The sequence below is a fragment of the Stegodyphus dumicola genome, chromosome 6, assembly GCF_044657685.1.
Source record: "Stegodyphus dumicola isolate Sdum_Otavi_A_Nest chromosome 6, ASM4465768v1".
NCBI lineage: Eukaryota > Metazoa > Arthropoda > Arachnida > Araneae > Eresidae > Stegodyphus > Stegodyphus dumicola.
In genome coordinates this window covers 46023310-46042754 of record NC_140773.1, presented here as the reverse complement: position 1 = coordinate 46042754, position 19445 = coordinate 46023310, and the positions used below count along the sequence as shown (strand labels likewise).

General features: G+C 30.9%; 1 protein-coding gene across 1 annotated transcript in view; it reads right to left on the bottom strand.

The window, feature by feature from the left end:
• Positions 1-1346: 1346 nt before the first annotated feature.
• Positions 1347-19445, bottom strand: part of twr (signal peptidase complex catalytic subunit SEC11 homolog C twr) — a 45596-nt gene continuing 27497 nt past the window's right edge. The window contains exons 4-6 of the mRNA XM_035371809.2: positions 17752-17871; positions 11322-11379; positions 1347-3173 (exon numbers count right to left, since the gene is read on the bottom strand). Coding sequence (XP_035227700.1) covers positions 3123-3173; positions 11322-11379; positions 17752-17871 — 229 coding nt within the window. The 3' untranslated portion in view covers positions 1347-3122. The remainder of the gene's footprint in view (positions 3174-11321; positions 11380-17751; positions 17872-19445) is intronic.

Genomic DNA, 19445 nt, shown 5'->3' with positions numbered 1-19445 from the left:
ACTTCTTTATGATTCTCCCAACTACAAGAGCAATTCTCTTTATTTACAGGACTGCAAGGTAGCATATGCTTATGAGCTTAATAAAAAAAATAAAGAAGTTTCTGGAAAATTTTTTGTTTAAAGAAAAGAAAAAATCTGAAGATTTTTTTTAAAGCTCCTGAAGAAGAGACTTGTCCGATTGTCCTGAAATTCAATACTTATTCCAAAACCTATGTCAAACTAAGGTCGCTTTTTTGCCTAATTCTAAATGGTTTACTAAAATCGGAACCAAGCTGTTTGGTGATTTAACCTCTCACCTGGTAATTCTTATAGTCGATTTTGACCATATTTGATGAAAAACTTTATTTTATAATAGTTTGATCATATGAACTGAGTTGTTGATCACAATATTCCATATTTTCATATACAGATGGGTGGGACTTTGGTAAATCGAGAACAACATCCAAATTATAATATTAACAGCAATCACATTAAGTAGTGTTTACTGCATTTCAACTTAAATGATTAACTATTAAGATATTGTTTTTTTAAATCAAATTTAATTTACTTCTACCTCTATATAAGGATGTATACCACTTTACATATGTGTTTGCGCGCAACAGGTTCCTGGTCACAACTTTAAAGGGGTGAAGAACATAAAAAAAGTAATGACTTGAGTGATACAATTTGTAGTGGAATGTAAAATGATGACTTTCTAAGGCAAATAGGCTAGTATCATTTTATTTAAATTGGTTTTCCATAACAGAACTTCAGGAAAAAACTACCACAATATATTTTTAAAATATTTTGCTACTAATGAGCCATAGATTTAGCTGAAGTTTGACTAATTTTACAGTTTTAGACAAAAAAATCTCATTTTGAAATTATTTCTTATAAATAAATACTTTGGGATTTATGTTTAAAAACACTATATTGCCATTCTTCAAGATATTTATTTGATCTTATCATTTTGGAATTTAAATTATAACAAATGGATTCTTCCCCCCCAAAAAAAAAATTATTTTTCAGTATTTTGACAAAATGCATTAAAATTACAATTATGCTTTGAAGCAATTGGTACTTTACTTTGCATTAACAGATTAAAAGGTTTTATGTATTTTCGTAACTTTTAGGAAAGCTTATATGTACAGAAGACAGCAAAAAATGAAAGAAATTAATAATGGAATACATTTTAATTAAAAAAATTATTACATAATACATAAACGCATATACATATATAAAAATATATGTATCAGTTGCATAAAAGACACCCATGTTTCTGATCTAATATGTGAATTTTGTATTAAATTAATTAATCTGTAAGTATTTGAAATTTAAATTTCCTAAAAGCACCACAATCATTAGACTCAGTTTTTAACAAAATTTTATTATTCACAGCAATGCACACTTTCAACATAACATTCTAATACCATACATAATAAGCCCCTTTCATAGACAAAATCACTTAACGCACTGTCAATTGAGTTTCAACTTTTGACTAGAAACAAATGAAAGCAAAATTTTGGTTTTGCTCAAATGTTTCTTGAAATGATCAGCTCAGAAAGACATCTAAATTAGGTATACTGCTTTCTAAATGCAGACAAGATTTATTTCCATTATGACAAGTCAAATGAAAATGAGCCAGCATGTCTTGCAGTCAAATGTTCAGCTCGATAATCTTTTCGTGCATGTGTGTAAAATGTATTCACCTGCTAGACTTGTAGTTGATATATGGTTATAACATTAACTAATGTTTCTGGACTGCACCATTTTGAACACTAGCTTTCCCTACAATTTCAACATAAAGGAAACACTTCAATATAATCCTCTTGGCTCATTTTCATTTGACTAACAATCTCAATTCCTTCTAATTTTGCACCTTCTTATATATTCATAAATGTATGGCTTACAATACTTTTCAGTAACCAATTTATATGTATATGTGTGTGTGTGTGTGTGTGTGTGTATTTTCATTCTTTAATTTCATTTTCTAATGATATATCACAATATTTTAAAATGGAATGAAATATGTAAATAATGGAAATTACATACTGATCACGTGAGATTTGTACACCTGACATCCTTAAATGCATGTCTACACTTAATACTCTCTGTATATCACTGATATAAGTACAGCATTCTGCCAAAAAATTTCAACCCCACAGAAGTATTCTAGTAATGGTTAAAAATATAAATAAATATTTTTAAAAAATTCATTAATCATTATCTGAATCTATAAAACTGCAACTGCAAATGTTCCTAGTTATTTCTAGTTCAATATTTTGAAATAATTTATTTTGAACAATATAGATAGAATATATTAAGCAGTAATGATCTATAAAATTTGGCATCCAATTATTTTAAAAGTTTCATGACAGAAAACATAATGAATTACTAACTTTTTCTAAAAATGTTTTCATAGCATGTTATATAAATCATAGACAGCTGCATACAATCAAAGTAATATGCTGAAATCCTTTCTACAAATTAGATTCATTTCTCACACAAAAGTTAACTAATCTTTCATGAAAGCATTCTTGCTAATTCACAATAAATTTATTTGCTGACATTTAAAAGTTCAATATAATACCCAAATGTGCATAATTAACACCTTATAAATGCAATTGAATATGTAATGTGTTTTGTGCTTTACCATTCATATTTAGAGAATACAATGTAAAATCTTAATTTAAACATACAGTATAAAAAACTAAAGACACTTGGTTTTTTAATACCACAATTCGTCACACCTCTTTGATTAACAGAGTAACTGCTCCTTTTTATTTAATGCTAAAAAATATTATTAATGAAAGGTAATATGAAAGTTAGTTGTCATTTAATAATTGTATTAAAATTATTGAATATTCATGATACTGTTAAAGCATCTCAATTACTGCATAAAAAGATAAATGCAAATCAAACTCAGAATGAAAAATTTCTTGCTCCATTTCAATATAATAAAACATAAATTTCTCAATTAGCATTCTAATTTTCTGTAGCTTCATATTAAACAAACACTTCTCAATTGAAGAAACAAGTTGGGGAAAAAAGTCATTATCATAAAAATAAAACATCTCTCACGGTGAAATCAAAAAAATCCACTTTTCGATGGTGACTCGAACAATAATGAGTGACAGTCTTCATTAATCTCGATGAATAAGTACAAATAGCCCAAGACATCCTAGAACAGCATACTACAAAAAAAATATAATGCATGGTTTTAAATTAAAATTTAATTTTTATTTACATATTTAATTTAGAATGAAAAGCAAATATTTAATTTTTAATAGCGCTTACACTTTTATACTTTTATTAGTTTTCAGGCAATAATATCACACAATCAGATTCCAAAATCAGAAAAATAAAAAAATATAAAAAAATTACTATACACATTGTAAAGTTATACAATTTAGAATTTAATGTATGAAGGAAAACAATGCTAGAATGAGATGCAAATAACAATTAGCATATTTTAAGTTATATAGAATTATATAATCAAACTTTAATGATATATTCAAAACCACACTAACAAATTAACTATTTGTTCAGCAATGGCCATAATCTTGTCTAATATTGTCATACAAATCTGCATATGTTAAATGTTTTGATCCATTAGTCCCATGCAAGGAAAAAAAAAAAAAAAAAAATCACATAAAAGATCATAGCTATATGACTATACATCTAGTTAAACGATTTAATAAAATAAACAGTCTTGAATCATATTAAATGATACTCTCACAAAATGCCTCAGTTTTAGGTCAAATATTAAGCCTATGTACAAAATTAAATAATTTACTTATGTTCTTGGACTGAATGGCAAACTGTCATTTATTCAAATAATTCAATAAATTGACAAATACACAGGCAAAATAGCTATACGACCCAATGAAAAAAAGACTATATGGTTTGCTCCCAAACTATTTTTGATTAAGGAACTAACTCCAACAGATAAAAATCTGGCATCATCACAAATAGATACCTATAAAAACCTACACTTACCTCAAGAATATTATATAACATAATCTGAAATAAATATACCAATTACAAAATCATAGGCATCTATCACATTAATAGACATCTCTGAGTATTCATAAGACTCCAATTGAGATTTTCCTTAAATATTTGCTTATAAAACAGAACTTTTACAGCACACACTGGTGTGCAAAAATTAAGGACGAGACGGTTTTTTCAATATAACTTTGTACAAAAGCTTTCCAAATCAACACATTTAATACCGTAAGATCTCCAATACGTAAGGACATGAGTAATGTAAGCAATACTTACTTAAAAGAGAAATCAGAGGGATAAAAAGAAGCTTTATTGAAAAAGTAGCATGGAGCGCAATGCGACTGAAGGCCGAAACATCCCCTGTGATGGGTGTCCAGCAAGAAACATCCGGTCTTTAATAGGGGATATGATCTCCCCTGACTGCTAGGCAGGTTTCACAGCATCTGCCCATGCTGAGAATGAGGGTGTCAATGAGTTGTTGAGGCATTGCTGCCCATTCGTCTTGCAGCGCCAATTGAAGCTCCGGAATCGTTACTGGTGGTAAGGTACGAGCTACCAAGCGTCTGCCTAGAAAATCCCATACATGCTCGATGGGATTGAGATCCGGAGATTGTGCCGGCCAATCCTCTCTCTCTAAAAAAAAGCTGTTCGGCAGCTACTGTGCGATGACATGGTGCATTGTCGTCCATGAAAAGGAACTGCGGACCCATAGCGCCTCTAAAAAGATGCACATATGGAAGAAGAATCTCGTTACAATAACGGGTCCTGTTGACTGAACCTGTGTTGAAGATGTGAAGGTCTGTATGACTACCAAGCATGATGCCTCCCCAAACGAGAACACCGCCACCTCCATACCTGTCCCTTTCAATGATGTTCGAGGGATGATTGTGGCTTCTCCGCTCTCTCCAGGTGAGTATGCGATGAGAATCGCTACTCAGACTGAATCTGCTTTCATCTGTAAAGAGTACTCGTCCCCACTCATTGTCTCTCCAATTCCAGTGCTCCCGGCACCACAGAGAATGCCTTCTCCGATGGGCAGGCGTTAGAGGTACACACCGTACAGGGCGTCGTGCAAACAGACCACCACCGTGCAGTCTTCTGGCCATGGCAAAACGCGGTATCGGTCGTCCAGTCGCCTGTGTCGTGTGTCTAGCGATTTCTCCCGCTGTCTGCCGCCTGTTTCTTCTGGCCTGTAAGGCAATATACCGGTCATCTGCAGGTGTGGTTCCTCGTGGACGACCACTACTGAACCCCCAGATAGCTGTTCCTGTAGTTTGAAATTGTCTCCAAAGTCGTGAAACAATGTGAGCAATTCCGAACTCTGCAGCCACACTTGTCACACTGCGTCCTTCCTCCAACTTCCCAATGATTCGACCTCTAAAAGCATCCAGATGTTGTCTAACAGATTTATTATTCGCCATTTCTCACTGAGGCAGCAACTCGGTGTGATTTTAACTGCTATATGGCGTGCAATCTCTTTGCCAGAAATACTGATCTTACACCGACAACATGCTTTATACTACTCAGACACTCCCCCATTACGTCTACCTGCATATCTGCGCATGTGCTACCGTACATCACCTTACTTAATCTCCTGACTGGTCTTTCTGTCCGCTCTGCCTCTTCGTTCAGCTGATATGCTAATTTTTCGACTTCGTCCTTAATTTTTGCACACCAGTGTATAATATACTTAATTTGCCTAAAACAATATATTTTAATCCTTTGATTGCAGGAAAAAAAAAATTTATAAAAGTGGAGACTCTGATTCAAATGAAATCATAAATTCAAGGAATAATAGTGGTTGCCACATTGATAGAAGACAAAATTTAAGTGTTAACATCACCAAAATGTTCCCTGCATACATTCAGGATAAATAGAGAACAAGGATTCACAGCCAGAAGGTTAATAAATGTTTAGGGAAAATGCTTTTTTTTTACATATAATATGATCCAGATTCTTTTTCTACAATCATTTTATATAATAAAAGTAATTATTTTCTTACATATCCTGTTTACAATCAAAAAAATTTAACATTACTTTCTAGGAAGACCAGAACACATAATTTTAAATTATTTAAAGACATATGCATCAAAATTTTTTTTAATACAGTCAAATACTGAAAATCCGCTGATCTGAAATCCGCCAACTCCTGAAATCCACGTTGCCTCTCAGAATGTAAACATTCAGTTTATAGGTTCCAGAAACCGCAACATTGAGTACAAAACATTAAAAAAAAAAAAAAAAAAAAAAAACTTACCGAATAATAATGAGTCAAAAAGGAAATACCAAACAAATTATTGATATAAAAAAGTTTTAAAAAATAAGATAAAATAAATAAGTTTTTTCCCTTTAATCTGTGTTGAGGTAAAAAAGCAGACAATTCACTCAACTCTTTGTTCAAATTCATGATTCACATTGTTGTATTTTCTGAGCTTTGTTATTTCATTTCACAAGATTGTTTAGTGCTGCCTTTTTTTATCCGGATATTTTGTGCATAAATTAAGAATAATTTTAATTTCAGCCCTTTTTACCACAATGACAGATAAGAAACGCACTCATGATTTTACTGCTTGCAATGTTGAAAAAGTAAACATGTTGCATTGACGGTAACGCAAAAAGTGCAAATTCTGCAAAAGATGGAAGCAGGTACTACTCCTCGATTTATAGCAGAATGGTATGGAATTGCGACACGATTGTTTATGATATACAGAAAAATAAAGAAAAGTTGCTGAAATTTTACAGCAACAGTGATTCTAACACCAGAATCCGAAACCGGAAATCTTTGCATGAGGCGAAATCAGCAAACCTCAATGCTGTGTATATATAATACAATGAATAATATAATCAATTTATGTATCAGGGTTTGTACACATTTCCTTACATGAAAATTAAGGACTTTTAAAGACTTTTAAGGACCATCAAAGAAAAAATTAAGGACCTATCAGCAAACAAAAAAACGAATAGAATAAAGCAATTGGTACTTTTCCGTTTCGCCGGCGCAAATCTCGCCAAGCAGACTTTATTGGCGACAACATACAGTATACACATAAAAAATTTTAGTTCTAAGAAGTTTTTTTTTTTTTTTTTTTTTTTTTAGGCATAAACATTTTAATATCGCTTAAAACTTTATAAAAAGCCAATAAATAAAGACAATAAATTTGTAAAAAGACATTAATTTAAGAATTTACTATGCTTTCATGGTTCAACATCCTAATTCGCCGGTTCATATCACGTGACTCCAAGCGATCTCATCTCACGTAAATTACTCTACAAAAATCTAATGCTCTCCGTAATTATCTACATTAATTTCAAGTTAAATCTTAATTTGGAACACAAGTTTAAATGCAAGAAATATTTCAATGCCTACGAATAGCTTACTCAGAAATTATGTAAAACTGCAGTGCTTTACTTCACTAATGCATTCTCATTAGAATTGATGAATTTAACCCTTGATTTTGCCTTTTCTATATTTTCGGCTTCGGGTGTGATTGCATCCTAATTGACCTAATTACCGAAAATGGCTTAAATGACATAAAACTGAACTATCTGATAAAAATTCTATGTAATTATATGCCAGTATTGAAAGAAACAATCAATCTGATAAAAAAAAGCTGCGACTTGTTTTGAAAATGAGGCGTAAAAGGTTACCAGCGAGAATATTCCATTTGGCATCGGTTGTACCATTATTGGCGACTTTATCGCTTGCGCCGGCAAAACGGAAAAGTACCAAGCAATTATCCATACAACCGACTTCATGCTTGTAATTTCACTTTAAGAAACTAACAGAAGTGTGTATTATGCACTATTATTAAATTCACTTTAATACTTACCATAAAACAATTTTGAAAATTAAACTAACTCCCTACAAGTTACGAAGTAGATAACATTAAATTAGGAACATAATTTCTTTAAAAACATGTATAAGTGTATTTTACACTAATAACAGCCACTATTTTAGAGATTTACATGATTATTATTTAACTTATTTGATATTTATTTAAACAGTCAACTACTATTATAATCACAATGTAAGAATATTTTGCAGATTAAAATAACTGATTTGTAAACATACAATTTATTTCCTTGGTTTTTTGAAAGATACTAGAATAATAAACTGTACAATAAAAGATACAAAACATTTGTGCTTTTTTTAAATCTGAAATTTTTTCAGCTATTTTAACATCTAATTTATTTATGTCTATTTCCTTTTCTTTAACTATTCTTCTAAGTTCATTTGCTTTGATAAACAAATCAATGTTCCTGCTGGTCTCAGCTTCATCTGATAAAGCATCTACTTCTTCATTAATATCTTTAATGTCCCTTTGAAGAAATTTTTTTTTCTGCTTCATATAATCAATTTCTTCCTCAATAATATTTCTTTTCCTCTTTGAATTTTCAGATTTAGTTAAAGATTTTTGTTCTTCTAAATACTGCATATATTTAGACCTTGCAGAAGCTGCTGCTGATCTCATTTCTTTATTAATTTCGATATTAAGAACACCTCCAGAAAATTTTATGTAATCAAATACCGTGTGCGTTGAAAAATGTATGACGAGTCACTTAAATTTTCAATTTCAATTGCTTTATTTACAGAGAAGCCCCTTTCCACGGAGGTCTGTTCATGTGACAAGATAAGAATACTAGTCACAGTGAATACTTGAATAGTGAAAGTATACATTATATATATATATATATATACACATACATACATACAGTACAAAGTCCGAGATCCGGACATCCAATATCTGGAATGATCTAAAATCCGGACCTCAAAGCCACCACTAACCAATTTTTTAGGGCTCTTTTGAAGGGAAGGGGTATGCTTTATGCACACGCATTAGATTTTTTCCTCATAATAAAAAAACATGCTGAAATCCCGATTCTTAATCTCAGTTTGGCGCTAAATAAAATATCTCATTATTGAAGAAATAATTATTTTAGCATAAATTTGTGTGATTAGTAACTTGACTCCATAGCTGCATATCTGCTTGGCATAATCTCAAACCGAAACATTTGTTAATTTTACACCAACTAATATTTTATATCCTTGATGCCGAAATCGCGAATCATTATTTATTGTATTTTGCTTTCATCACCGCATGTTTATCAGCGACGCCAAATACCAGAGTATTATCCGATTACAGATTTAAGTTTAATGCGCTAAAATGTTGACAAGGGGAGATTTAGCAGAAATTTCTTTCCTTATGCTAAAAATAGATTTTGTTAATGATACTCATAGGACAAACGATTATATTTAGTGCTATTTGAATTAAGAATAACTGATTTGTTATTCACATAAAGCCAGAACCAGCGCCACAGCTCGCATGGCCGCACCAGGCGGCAGAATTTAGGGAAGTTAAACAGAAGTTTTTCATTGCGATGACAATGCCCGATCATCAGTCAATTAACGGAGGGCGAAATCTGTAGTATGGTTCTAAATCCAGAAAATACAGCTACCGATAGTGAAGAAAGTAACAGAGAGGTTACTGAACGAGAAAAAATTTTGATTGACAAGTTATTCGGAATTCTCGACACAGCAATTACAGGACTTGAACAATGGAACTTAATAACTGAACAAGAAATTATATGTTTATAATATTAGTCTAAAGTATTAGCAGAGAAAACAAATCAAACAACTCACATTGAAAGAAATGTTTAATAAAGTAAACATATAAATATTAAGCTCTTTTCTTTTATAAATTTTGATACCCTTTAAATCATAAGTGCTTCATTATTTCATAAATCATGATTTCATATTTTCAATTTTATAATTTCTACGTGCCATCTTAGTAGATTTAAAACAATCTAATATCCGGAAAAATCTCAAATCTGGGATCGCCGAAGTCCCGACGAGTCCAGACCTCGGACTTTGTACTGTATAAATATATATATATATATATAATACGGAATGTATATTTTCAGTTAAACTTCTACCCAATAACTTTAGTAATTCATGAAAGTTAATTTTGCATCTAGTTAATTCAGGAAAATTAGTTTCAATTAGTTGTTTTCAGCTTTAAAAATATTAAAAAATTTTTAATTAGTTATTTTCAACTAATAATCGTATCACCATTAGCAAAAATTATGCAGTACTATCAACAACATAGGTTTAAACCAAATATTTAATTGTCTATTGAAGCTTCAAAACGTATTTCTGAACTTCACTTTTTCTCAGCTAGCGTTACCGAATTTGCCCTTGGCGACCTAAAATCGAAATGGAGCCAACAGATTTCCCGTGAAATCGATAACAGACCCTCTGCAGAAATAAACTCATAATCCTGATATCCCATACATATAGTATGTGCAAGAGAATAAACTCCGTAGAAGGTGATAAAAAATTAATGTATGGCTTAATTGAAACAAACACAGAAATTAAGCTAAGTAAAACCGTGTAAAAACAAATTGAAATGATAAAACGAAACTTAATTTTCATGTGAATTTTCAGCGCTGACTCTCCCATTCTAGAAATTTCAATTTATTTCAGACAAAGACCACATTAAAGGATTGCCATCAATCAATATCCAGTCTTTGTAGTCAGCTTGATGAAGCCACAGTTTATTGAAAATGCACTTTCCAGGCATCTCGTTCCTATTGGCGTCGGAAGGGTTGTTGCCTTCCAGGTTGGGATTGCTCTAATTTTGGCAAATATTTTCAGAATCCCCCCCTCCCTTTTTTTTTTCTCGAGCACCTTCATCATCACTTTCGCCTCTTAAAGAACTTCCGGCTTCATGCTTTCATCACAATCTGCCTAAATTTATGGATAACACCTGTTTCGAAAGATTGGGTGAATAGCCAATCAGACACCGATACTTTTGTTCGGGTAGCTAATTGTTTTTTTTTTTTTTTTTTATCGTTTGAAATGCAAATCCGTCAACAGATTGGTTAAGAGTCATGTAATATTAATTCCATATTCATGAGAAATCGTAATTCACACTTAGAAATTAGAAATGATAAGAAATGTCAAATGAGCAAAATTAAGGACCGTTTATTCATTTTGGCCAAAATTAAGGACTTTTAAGGACCAAAAATCATTTTTGAAAAAATTAAGGATTTTTAAGGACCGTACGAACCCTGTATATGTAATAATAATTTAATGCACATAATAAATTATTGCAATAATGTATATAATAATTTAATTAAATGTATCTAATACTTCTTATTCATTTTGCACTTTTAGTCTGAATATTATGCTTTATCTTTTCTGGCCTAAAATCCGCAAAATCCTAAAATCCACACAACCTCTGGTCCCAAGCTTTGCGGATTTCTGGAATTCTACTGTATTAGGTCACATTAATCTATTATTATAATATTTAAATAGCATATTTTAAACTTACTTTGAATTTTGGATAGTCATTCATCAATATAGTAACTATACCAACATAAGGTACAAACCTATAAAAAATAATATGATTAGATCAATTACAAATAATTATTCAAGTACAGTGTAACATCGGATCATGAATGCCTCTCATCATGAAAAAGAACAATTTAAGGATAAATTATTTGAATAAAACTCAATGCAGGTGATGAGTGGTGTCTTAAATTATAACTTAAGATAACAACAACAATTAGTGACAACTTGCATATTAAACTATCACTCTGAACTTAGTCACAAGCTTATTCCCTCCACAGAGTTATGCAGATTTTGAGAATAGCACAGGGATTTAAGCAATTAACTGAAACTGGTTAGTTGGTGGCTAACCTGCAGTTGTCTTATGTTGAATGTCTGATCTCGCCTGAGTTGGAGTCTACCTGGAGAAAGGCAGCTAAGTTTGGTCATAGGAGTGGCACAGGTGGATGGAACCAATGGAAGCAGTTGCTGTTGATTATCCATGCTGAAGTAAGTAGTGATAAGAAAAGTCCTTTTCAAATCGGTAAGCTAACTATTTTATAGCTAGTTTGATAAAAAGCAATGAAATTTGGTTCCTCGTAGGCTTATCTTTGAAATGTGAATTTTAATTTTGTCAAGCAGACTGTTATCTTTATATTTTTGTTTCTTTATCTCAAGAGGAGACTCATTAAGGTTTTAACGTTATTAATTCTTGTTCTGCATACAGATATCCTTTCTATTTTGATAACTCAGAAAAGGAAGTTAGTTGCACTTTGCAATTAGATTCCATAAAACCAGCTGTATTGATTATATTAATGCAAACATCTTAAAGTAAACCACAGCAGAAAAGTGCCATTAACTTAAGCAACATTTTATAGCAACAACTGATTTTTTAAAGACTCAACCTTTAACACAGAATGACATTCAGAAACTTCTAGAAACATTTTAAACCTTAAATGATAAATGTTCTGCAATAGTAAGCAGTCGCAGAAAAAACAAATCTGAAGCATTTTGTTGTCTTCTTCAAATACAGTTACTTTCTCTGCCTGATACTGCATTCTCTTTCTCTGTAAAATTGGAAACTTATTGTGTTAAATCACAACCCTGCAACATCGACACCCATATAACTTCTAAAGCATCAAGAAGAGAGGGGCAATTCTGTTCTTCAACAGAACTTCCCGAGTTGAAAATTCCTGTAATTTTTTTGGCGGGCGGGGGGGGGGGAGGGTGTTTTTTGCAGCACTTATTGGTAGCAGTCACTTTGGGAAAAGGAAAATATGCTTTGCAGTGAAAACTGGAGGTATTCACTTCTTGCCACTTGGGCTAATCATATGTTAAGCATTTGAGGATGCCAAGCATAGTCAGGTGAATAACAGAAAGGATTAATATATTCTGCTGCCCATTTCTCATCAATAAAATCTAGCAGCAAGTGATTGACAGAACCATGAATTTTAGCAAGAAGGAAGTTATGGCTTGTACTGCAGGTAGGCTTTAAGAGTTCTGAGGAATTTTTTTTTTTTTTTTTTTTTTTTTTTTTTTTTTTTTTTTTTTTTTTTTAATCTATGATACTGTGTCACTAGAAAAAAACCGTCAGCTTAGAAGCTGGCAACGAAGACACTGAGGAATTACTTGGCAATAAAAAAATATATATATAATTTTTTTTTTTTTCTTAAATGAGGTCATCTAGAAAGAAGTGGAACAGTTATCAGAAACAGCAATGAAAGGCATCTATGAAGCAAATATCTTCACAGCAAGAGGAAGGAATGAAACATGATCTTAGGTCTTTAATCTATGAAATCTGTCCTAAATGGGGTAAGGTGCACAGCTTTATGTAATGATATCACACTGATGAAGCAAGAGCAAGGTACAGCATAAACATTTCCAATTATAATACTGTGTTTCCCTTTTGAAACAGCTTAAAATGTGAAAAACACCAAAGAAGTGGAAGGTTAAGGAGTCTTAAGCACAAAACAGGGCTACTAAAAACAAAGAAAAAGAAAATAACCTACAAAGACAGTTATTTGATGATTTTATGGAAGGGTACTATTCATACTTCACTCTTTTCTCTTCTTTCCATTTATGCCTTCTTTCTTTTCACTGGCCACTCTTCATTGTACAAGAATGATAAAATTAAATTATTCATACTTCTGCTTTGTCTGTTTAATAGTATTTTCATCCTTTTCATTTTGTCATAGACTTAATAATTTCATTAAATTTGTCTTACATATTTGTGCACTGTTTTCAAGTTTACATAAGTAGTTATCTGTGGTCCACAAACAGACTTATTCCACATTGATTTGTATGGGAAAAATAATTTTTGTTTACTAATAATTCACTGGCAAATGGTCTTCAGGAATGTATTACATTCATGAGCCAAGGTTTCATTCTGTTAGAAAATTCTGTACCAGTCAGATTGTCAAAAATATATATTTGCACAATATGTTGCACAGTGCAATTTTTTAAAGAAGGAATTCGGTACAACCATCTTGGTGCAATTTGGTGATTTTTTACGGATGAAAAGTTACTTAGAATGTGCGAGTTGGTAGTTTTCACACAGTCTTTCTCAGAAAGATTCCCAAACTATCAATATTAAATTTAGGGTTGCCACTCAAACAGGAGAATGAAATTCGCTGACTTTTCCAGGATTTCCAAGTGTGTTTTAAGAAAATTCCAATCTATCCACGTATGGCTGTGCTAAGAGGTAAATTAATTATGGTACAACCTGAAAACACAAAACTTTGCCAATTACATGTGACTTATATATATGTATATAATATATATAATCCCCAAAGCATTAGTATTATAACTATAATAGGAGTTGTTTTCTTTACTGAAGCTTGAGCTTACAATCTGCCCAATCTGGATTTTAAAATGTCTGTTTTTGCTGACATTTTGCAGCTAAACAAAAGAAAGAAATCTATTTAATGATATTTTTAAATAAATTGAGGTATTTTATATTTATTTAGCAGCATACATAACCAAAAAATGTGTGCATTCAATTTCATGATGGTATGTCATCATACTGCTAGAAATGGTTTCAGGATTATGCCAGAGAAAATTTCCTGAAATCTGAAAGCATTATTTACTAATAATAAATTAATTTAGAGGGAAGAAGCAACATTAAATGATATGAATATTATTAAAATAAAGATAATCACTTAAAAAGTGAATTAAAATAAATAATTTTGGCAAATATAGTTATATTAAATGGTTAGCCTAGGTAACTGATTACTATTTTTTTTATTATTATTTTATTGCAAAATGACAAATAAGGCATTTATTAAAAAGAGGGGGAAAAAAAGGTTTAAATGATCTTGCGGTAAAATCCTAGTATACGCTATGGCCTTGGCACGATTTTGAAAATTGTCGTCAACACCAAAATGACCCGTTTACTGCTCATCAAAATGTCACCAAATCTTGTGCATACTGTACATGGAGGTTAGAATAGAATACATGGAGGCTACTCTAACCTCCATAGTACCATATACTAGGATTAAACCAATTTTGTTTTATGTGAGAATCCGCTAATGCGCCTTTGGGCATAATGTAAAATCTGAAAGCTTTCAGTTTTTTTTTTTTTTTTTTTCCATCAATCAGATAAATTAAGTTTGGCCTATATTGGCTTAGAGAAAAGTATTATATATTTATAAGAAACTGCAAGCTGAAACCTTAAAAGCTTAGATCTTTGAAGAATTTATTTTTTAACTAAAAATATATTAAAAATGTAGAAGATAACGAAAATATTTTGTTTTACTTCTTAAATAATAATACAAATTGTTGTCAACTCATAAAACTAAATGTTTACTATTAAATAAAATTTAAAAATTTAAATTGTTTAAAAAACCTGATGCTTCAAAATTTAATAAAATGGTCTGAGTATCAAAATATTAAAGAAATATATCAAAAAGAATCAATTAAAAAAATAAGAAAAAAAAAATAATGCCGAATTTCGACCACTTAATCTGTGAATGTGTGTAATATACATTTAACTTTGAATGTGAGTAAACAAAATTTAGATTTTTAAAAAATTCAGTATAGCAAATTTAACAGCCATTTCTTTTCATGGCTCTTTATCGATTATAGGGACCATGAGGCAACATGTACGCACCATGCCAAATTCTGGTTTACACCAACTATTGATATTATAAATAGGTAATAAATTTAAAAGTTGATCAAACTCCATAATAATTTTCATCATGTTTGTGATGAATTTATGGTATCAGATAATATCCTCAACAAATTCAGAAAAGCAGTCGCTAACACATAATTCCTATAACCAATACGAACCTTTTCCTTGCATATGAAAATAAACATTTTAATAAGAAATTTTTAAGTATTTTGAATTTAATAAGAAATTCTGAATTTGCTGGTGATTAATTTTTCACTCAACTCATGCAAGAAAGGTAAAAGCCATTTTAAGATGCCACCATATTAAGAATTCCATACAACAATACCAAGCAATAAAAATTAAAAATATCAGTAATAAAACTCTTAACCTTTTTCAAGAAATCTTTCTTGTGCTGTCGTTCTTCCCATGTACACAGTAATCTCTTTCTGCTTTAAAAAAAAATCAGAGGATTGCACAATCTTGGCATTGTACAACTTTGATATTGCATACTAGTCAAAAAAGGCAAGTTACATGCATGAATGAGTAGCCACAACTTTTTTCGCAACACACTGCTTTGCCTCGTGAATACTTTTTCGTGAATTTTCAGGGAGAGGTAATCAAAAAGTACCAAACAAAATTATTTTCTGTCAATAAATCTAAATTTTGGTAGTCACATATTAACACAACAACTTTAGCAGAAGTCATCAAATTTTCAAAATGTGCCACACTCTGGCAACCATGCTCATAACTTTGTCTTAAACTTAGTTTTAAAATATGAGCTTGTAGAATTTGCCATCAATGGAAGACACTGCAATAAAATTTCTGCGAGAATACAGGAATTTGCTGAAAATTTTCTAAAGGGAACAATGAGGAAATGCATTTCCAAGACAGGTGCTGCTGCCAAGGTTTGCATCTGCATAATGCAAGAGTCTCCACAATTCTCTGATGCTTTTTTCAGTGAAAACAGATCACTCTGTATATTGGGAATCCAGTAGTGCAAAAAAAATTACAGAAAGTTCTGAAAATGAATCGAAGCGTTATTTTTTAAATATATCAAGCAATCCTTATTTAATAATTTGTATTTTAAATTGCTAAAGAATCTTTCATATGTTCTTCTTTTCATATGCGCATAATGTTTACCAACTTACAAATAAACATCGATAGTTTAGGAATATTTTCTAAAAAAATGCATGAAAACCACAAACTTGCACCCCATAAGTGACTTTTACCTTTTTATCTATAAAAAAAGGCCAGATTGTGCTAAGAGGGTTGCATTAATATATAACTATTCAAAATTTTAATTCTAATATTTCTTACATTGACACCAATACAACTGTGCACGCATGGAACACAATGGCATAATTAGCATAGGAATTTAAGAAATTTTTTTTGTCAGTGTTTTGTAAACAGGGTGTTTTTTTTTTCCCCATGTTTAAGAAGATAAAAATTAATTTAAAAATAATTTTGTTCATGGATGTGCAATTCTTTTACATAGATGTCCGATATCTTTTTACAAAAAGAGTTTTTTACTTTGTCAAGATTTCCCCACTAAGTTTTCACTTTGTAGTGACATTTTCTTTGTATGCAATTATATTTAGAAAATTAATAGTTTTATACTCAGTAAACTTTGATTAAATAATTATAAAATCATATGAGCATGTTTTAGTTAGCTATTTATATCCAAACAATCTGGACTTAATGTAATAATTAGAAATGCAAAAAATTTAAAAAAAAGGACTTGATCTATATTCCACAAAAGTTGCTAATCCGTACAACCTCTACAATTGAAATGTACAGATTGTTAGAATTCTACAGTATACTTTCACATTATTACAAAATTGCAACAGCATCATTTGATTTTATTTTGGATGCATGTAAAAAATGTACGGCAAAAAAAGTTTGAAATTTTGTATCAATGTATAATACAGAGTATTACAAACTTACGCACTTATAGTATAATATTCATTGCAAAATATAAAAAGAACAAATAAAATAACTTTTGAAGTGATTCACCTTCCTATACTGATGAGCAATGCATTTTCATTACATCAAAAATTAAAAAATATTATGCTTTATGAGTGGGCAACAATAACCTTCTGTTTCTGATCTTTATTTGTTATAGAAAGGATTTTATTACAAACTGAGAACAATAAAACTTTTTTAGTATATTATTATACAACAGCTTTTCAAAAAGGAAATACATAAAAGACAGGTTTTATATGCTTCTGTATAAATATTATTGTAAAAGATGTCAGACAGGCAGGATTATTTTGTGTCAATGAGACAGAAAAAGTAAAGGTGGATATTTAAAATATATAACAATTACCCTCGAGCCCGTCCAACAATATCTTTCTTCTCCAGCCACAGTTGGCCTGGTGCATATAATCCTCGATCATCAACAGAATTATTATCACCTTTCGTCAGGATTTTAACTGTGCCATTTGATCTAAACAAGGATAAATATAAATTAATGAAAAATTATAGAAAATGGAATAGTAAAATTTACTAACTCTTAATATTCAAACAGCAATAAATTTTAAAAATTTTTACAGTAGAATATAACAGCATTAACCTCTTCACAACAGGTGTATCATATATAAATCAGTACTTAATCCTCTTACACGATGGCATGCTACTTAGTGGAACTCACCTTGGAGACTGTGTGTTGTTGCAGTAGTACGATCTCGCAAGACAGATTATTTCGCGTCACTAAGCCTAACTTTAAAAAAATTATTAAAAATACCTTTTTATCAATTATTTTGACTTTTTCTGTAATGGCATCTAACAGTACTATAATCACATGTCTCCCACATAGAAATGGATGGGATACATATGTTCCCCACATAGCAACCAACTTACTATATACACGCACACCTATTATTTTGGAAAACTTTATTATATGAAATAGATTTATACTGTATGGTACAGGGTACAACATTCTTTGCATAACCCAACATTACACATTGGGCAGCTCATATTTGATTTTTTCTCTATGTTCATTTGTGTACAACGAACACAGCGGCGTCTTGCTTTTCCAACTATCAGAAGATGTTCCCCAGCAATCAGGAGATTCTAAGTATGTTTTAGCCCAGCAGTAATTTTTTAAATTTTAGTGGGACATGCATGTCCCAGTAGTAGTCAAAGGGTTAAGTCTATATCTAAAACATGCATAAAAAATAATAAAATATATGATTAAATATTATAGCATAAGTGATTTAGAAAGGAGACAGTGTTCGATAATCTAGTCACTATCATTTCATTAGTTCTGAAACACATTTTCAGGTCGAACTTTTTAATTATTCCCAGCAAAATAATGAATCCTAGGAATCCCCTCATTTTAGGCATATTTACAGGCGTATGTTGATTTTGGGTCATCTTCACCCTCACTTTTTGTTTACAGAAATTATTATCGCCTTCAACTATTATGTTTATTAGAAGATCGAAAAAAGGGTGAAAAAATTAATTTCATTCACATAGTTTTTTGATTTAATTTTACTTCAACAATTCCCGTAAATTCACAAGGCTTCAATTACTTAACAGATCAAGTTCACGATGGAGTAGCCACTGTTCTGCTGGATTGTGAGGTGAAAGCAACCAATTCAGTCTCTGACAAAATTTCGGGCCTAAATCACTATTCTCACTTAAATCTAGAGCAGCGGTTCTCAACCTTTTGACTAATACATACTATCTAAACAAAAAGTGAAATATTTTAGTGCCACCAGAACATTTTACAGTGGTTATATCTCAATAGAAATATTTTAAAATTAAATATGCACACATCAAAAATATTAGATTAAAAATTGGTTACAATTGTAATTATTAGAATTTAAATTATAATACTTTTAATTCTAAAATTTAATGCAAAATTTGGGCCTGTTTAAGAGAGATCAATTTCTTTATGTCTGGTCTTATTTCACTTAGTTTTAACCGTAAATTAAGATCCACTTTTAAATTTGTTATGTATTTATTTTTCAAATATAACATGGAAGAAAATCCTTGTTCACACAAATAGGTTGTGCA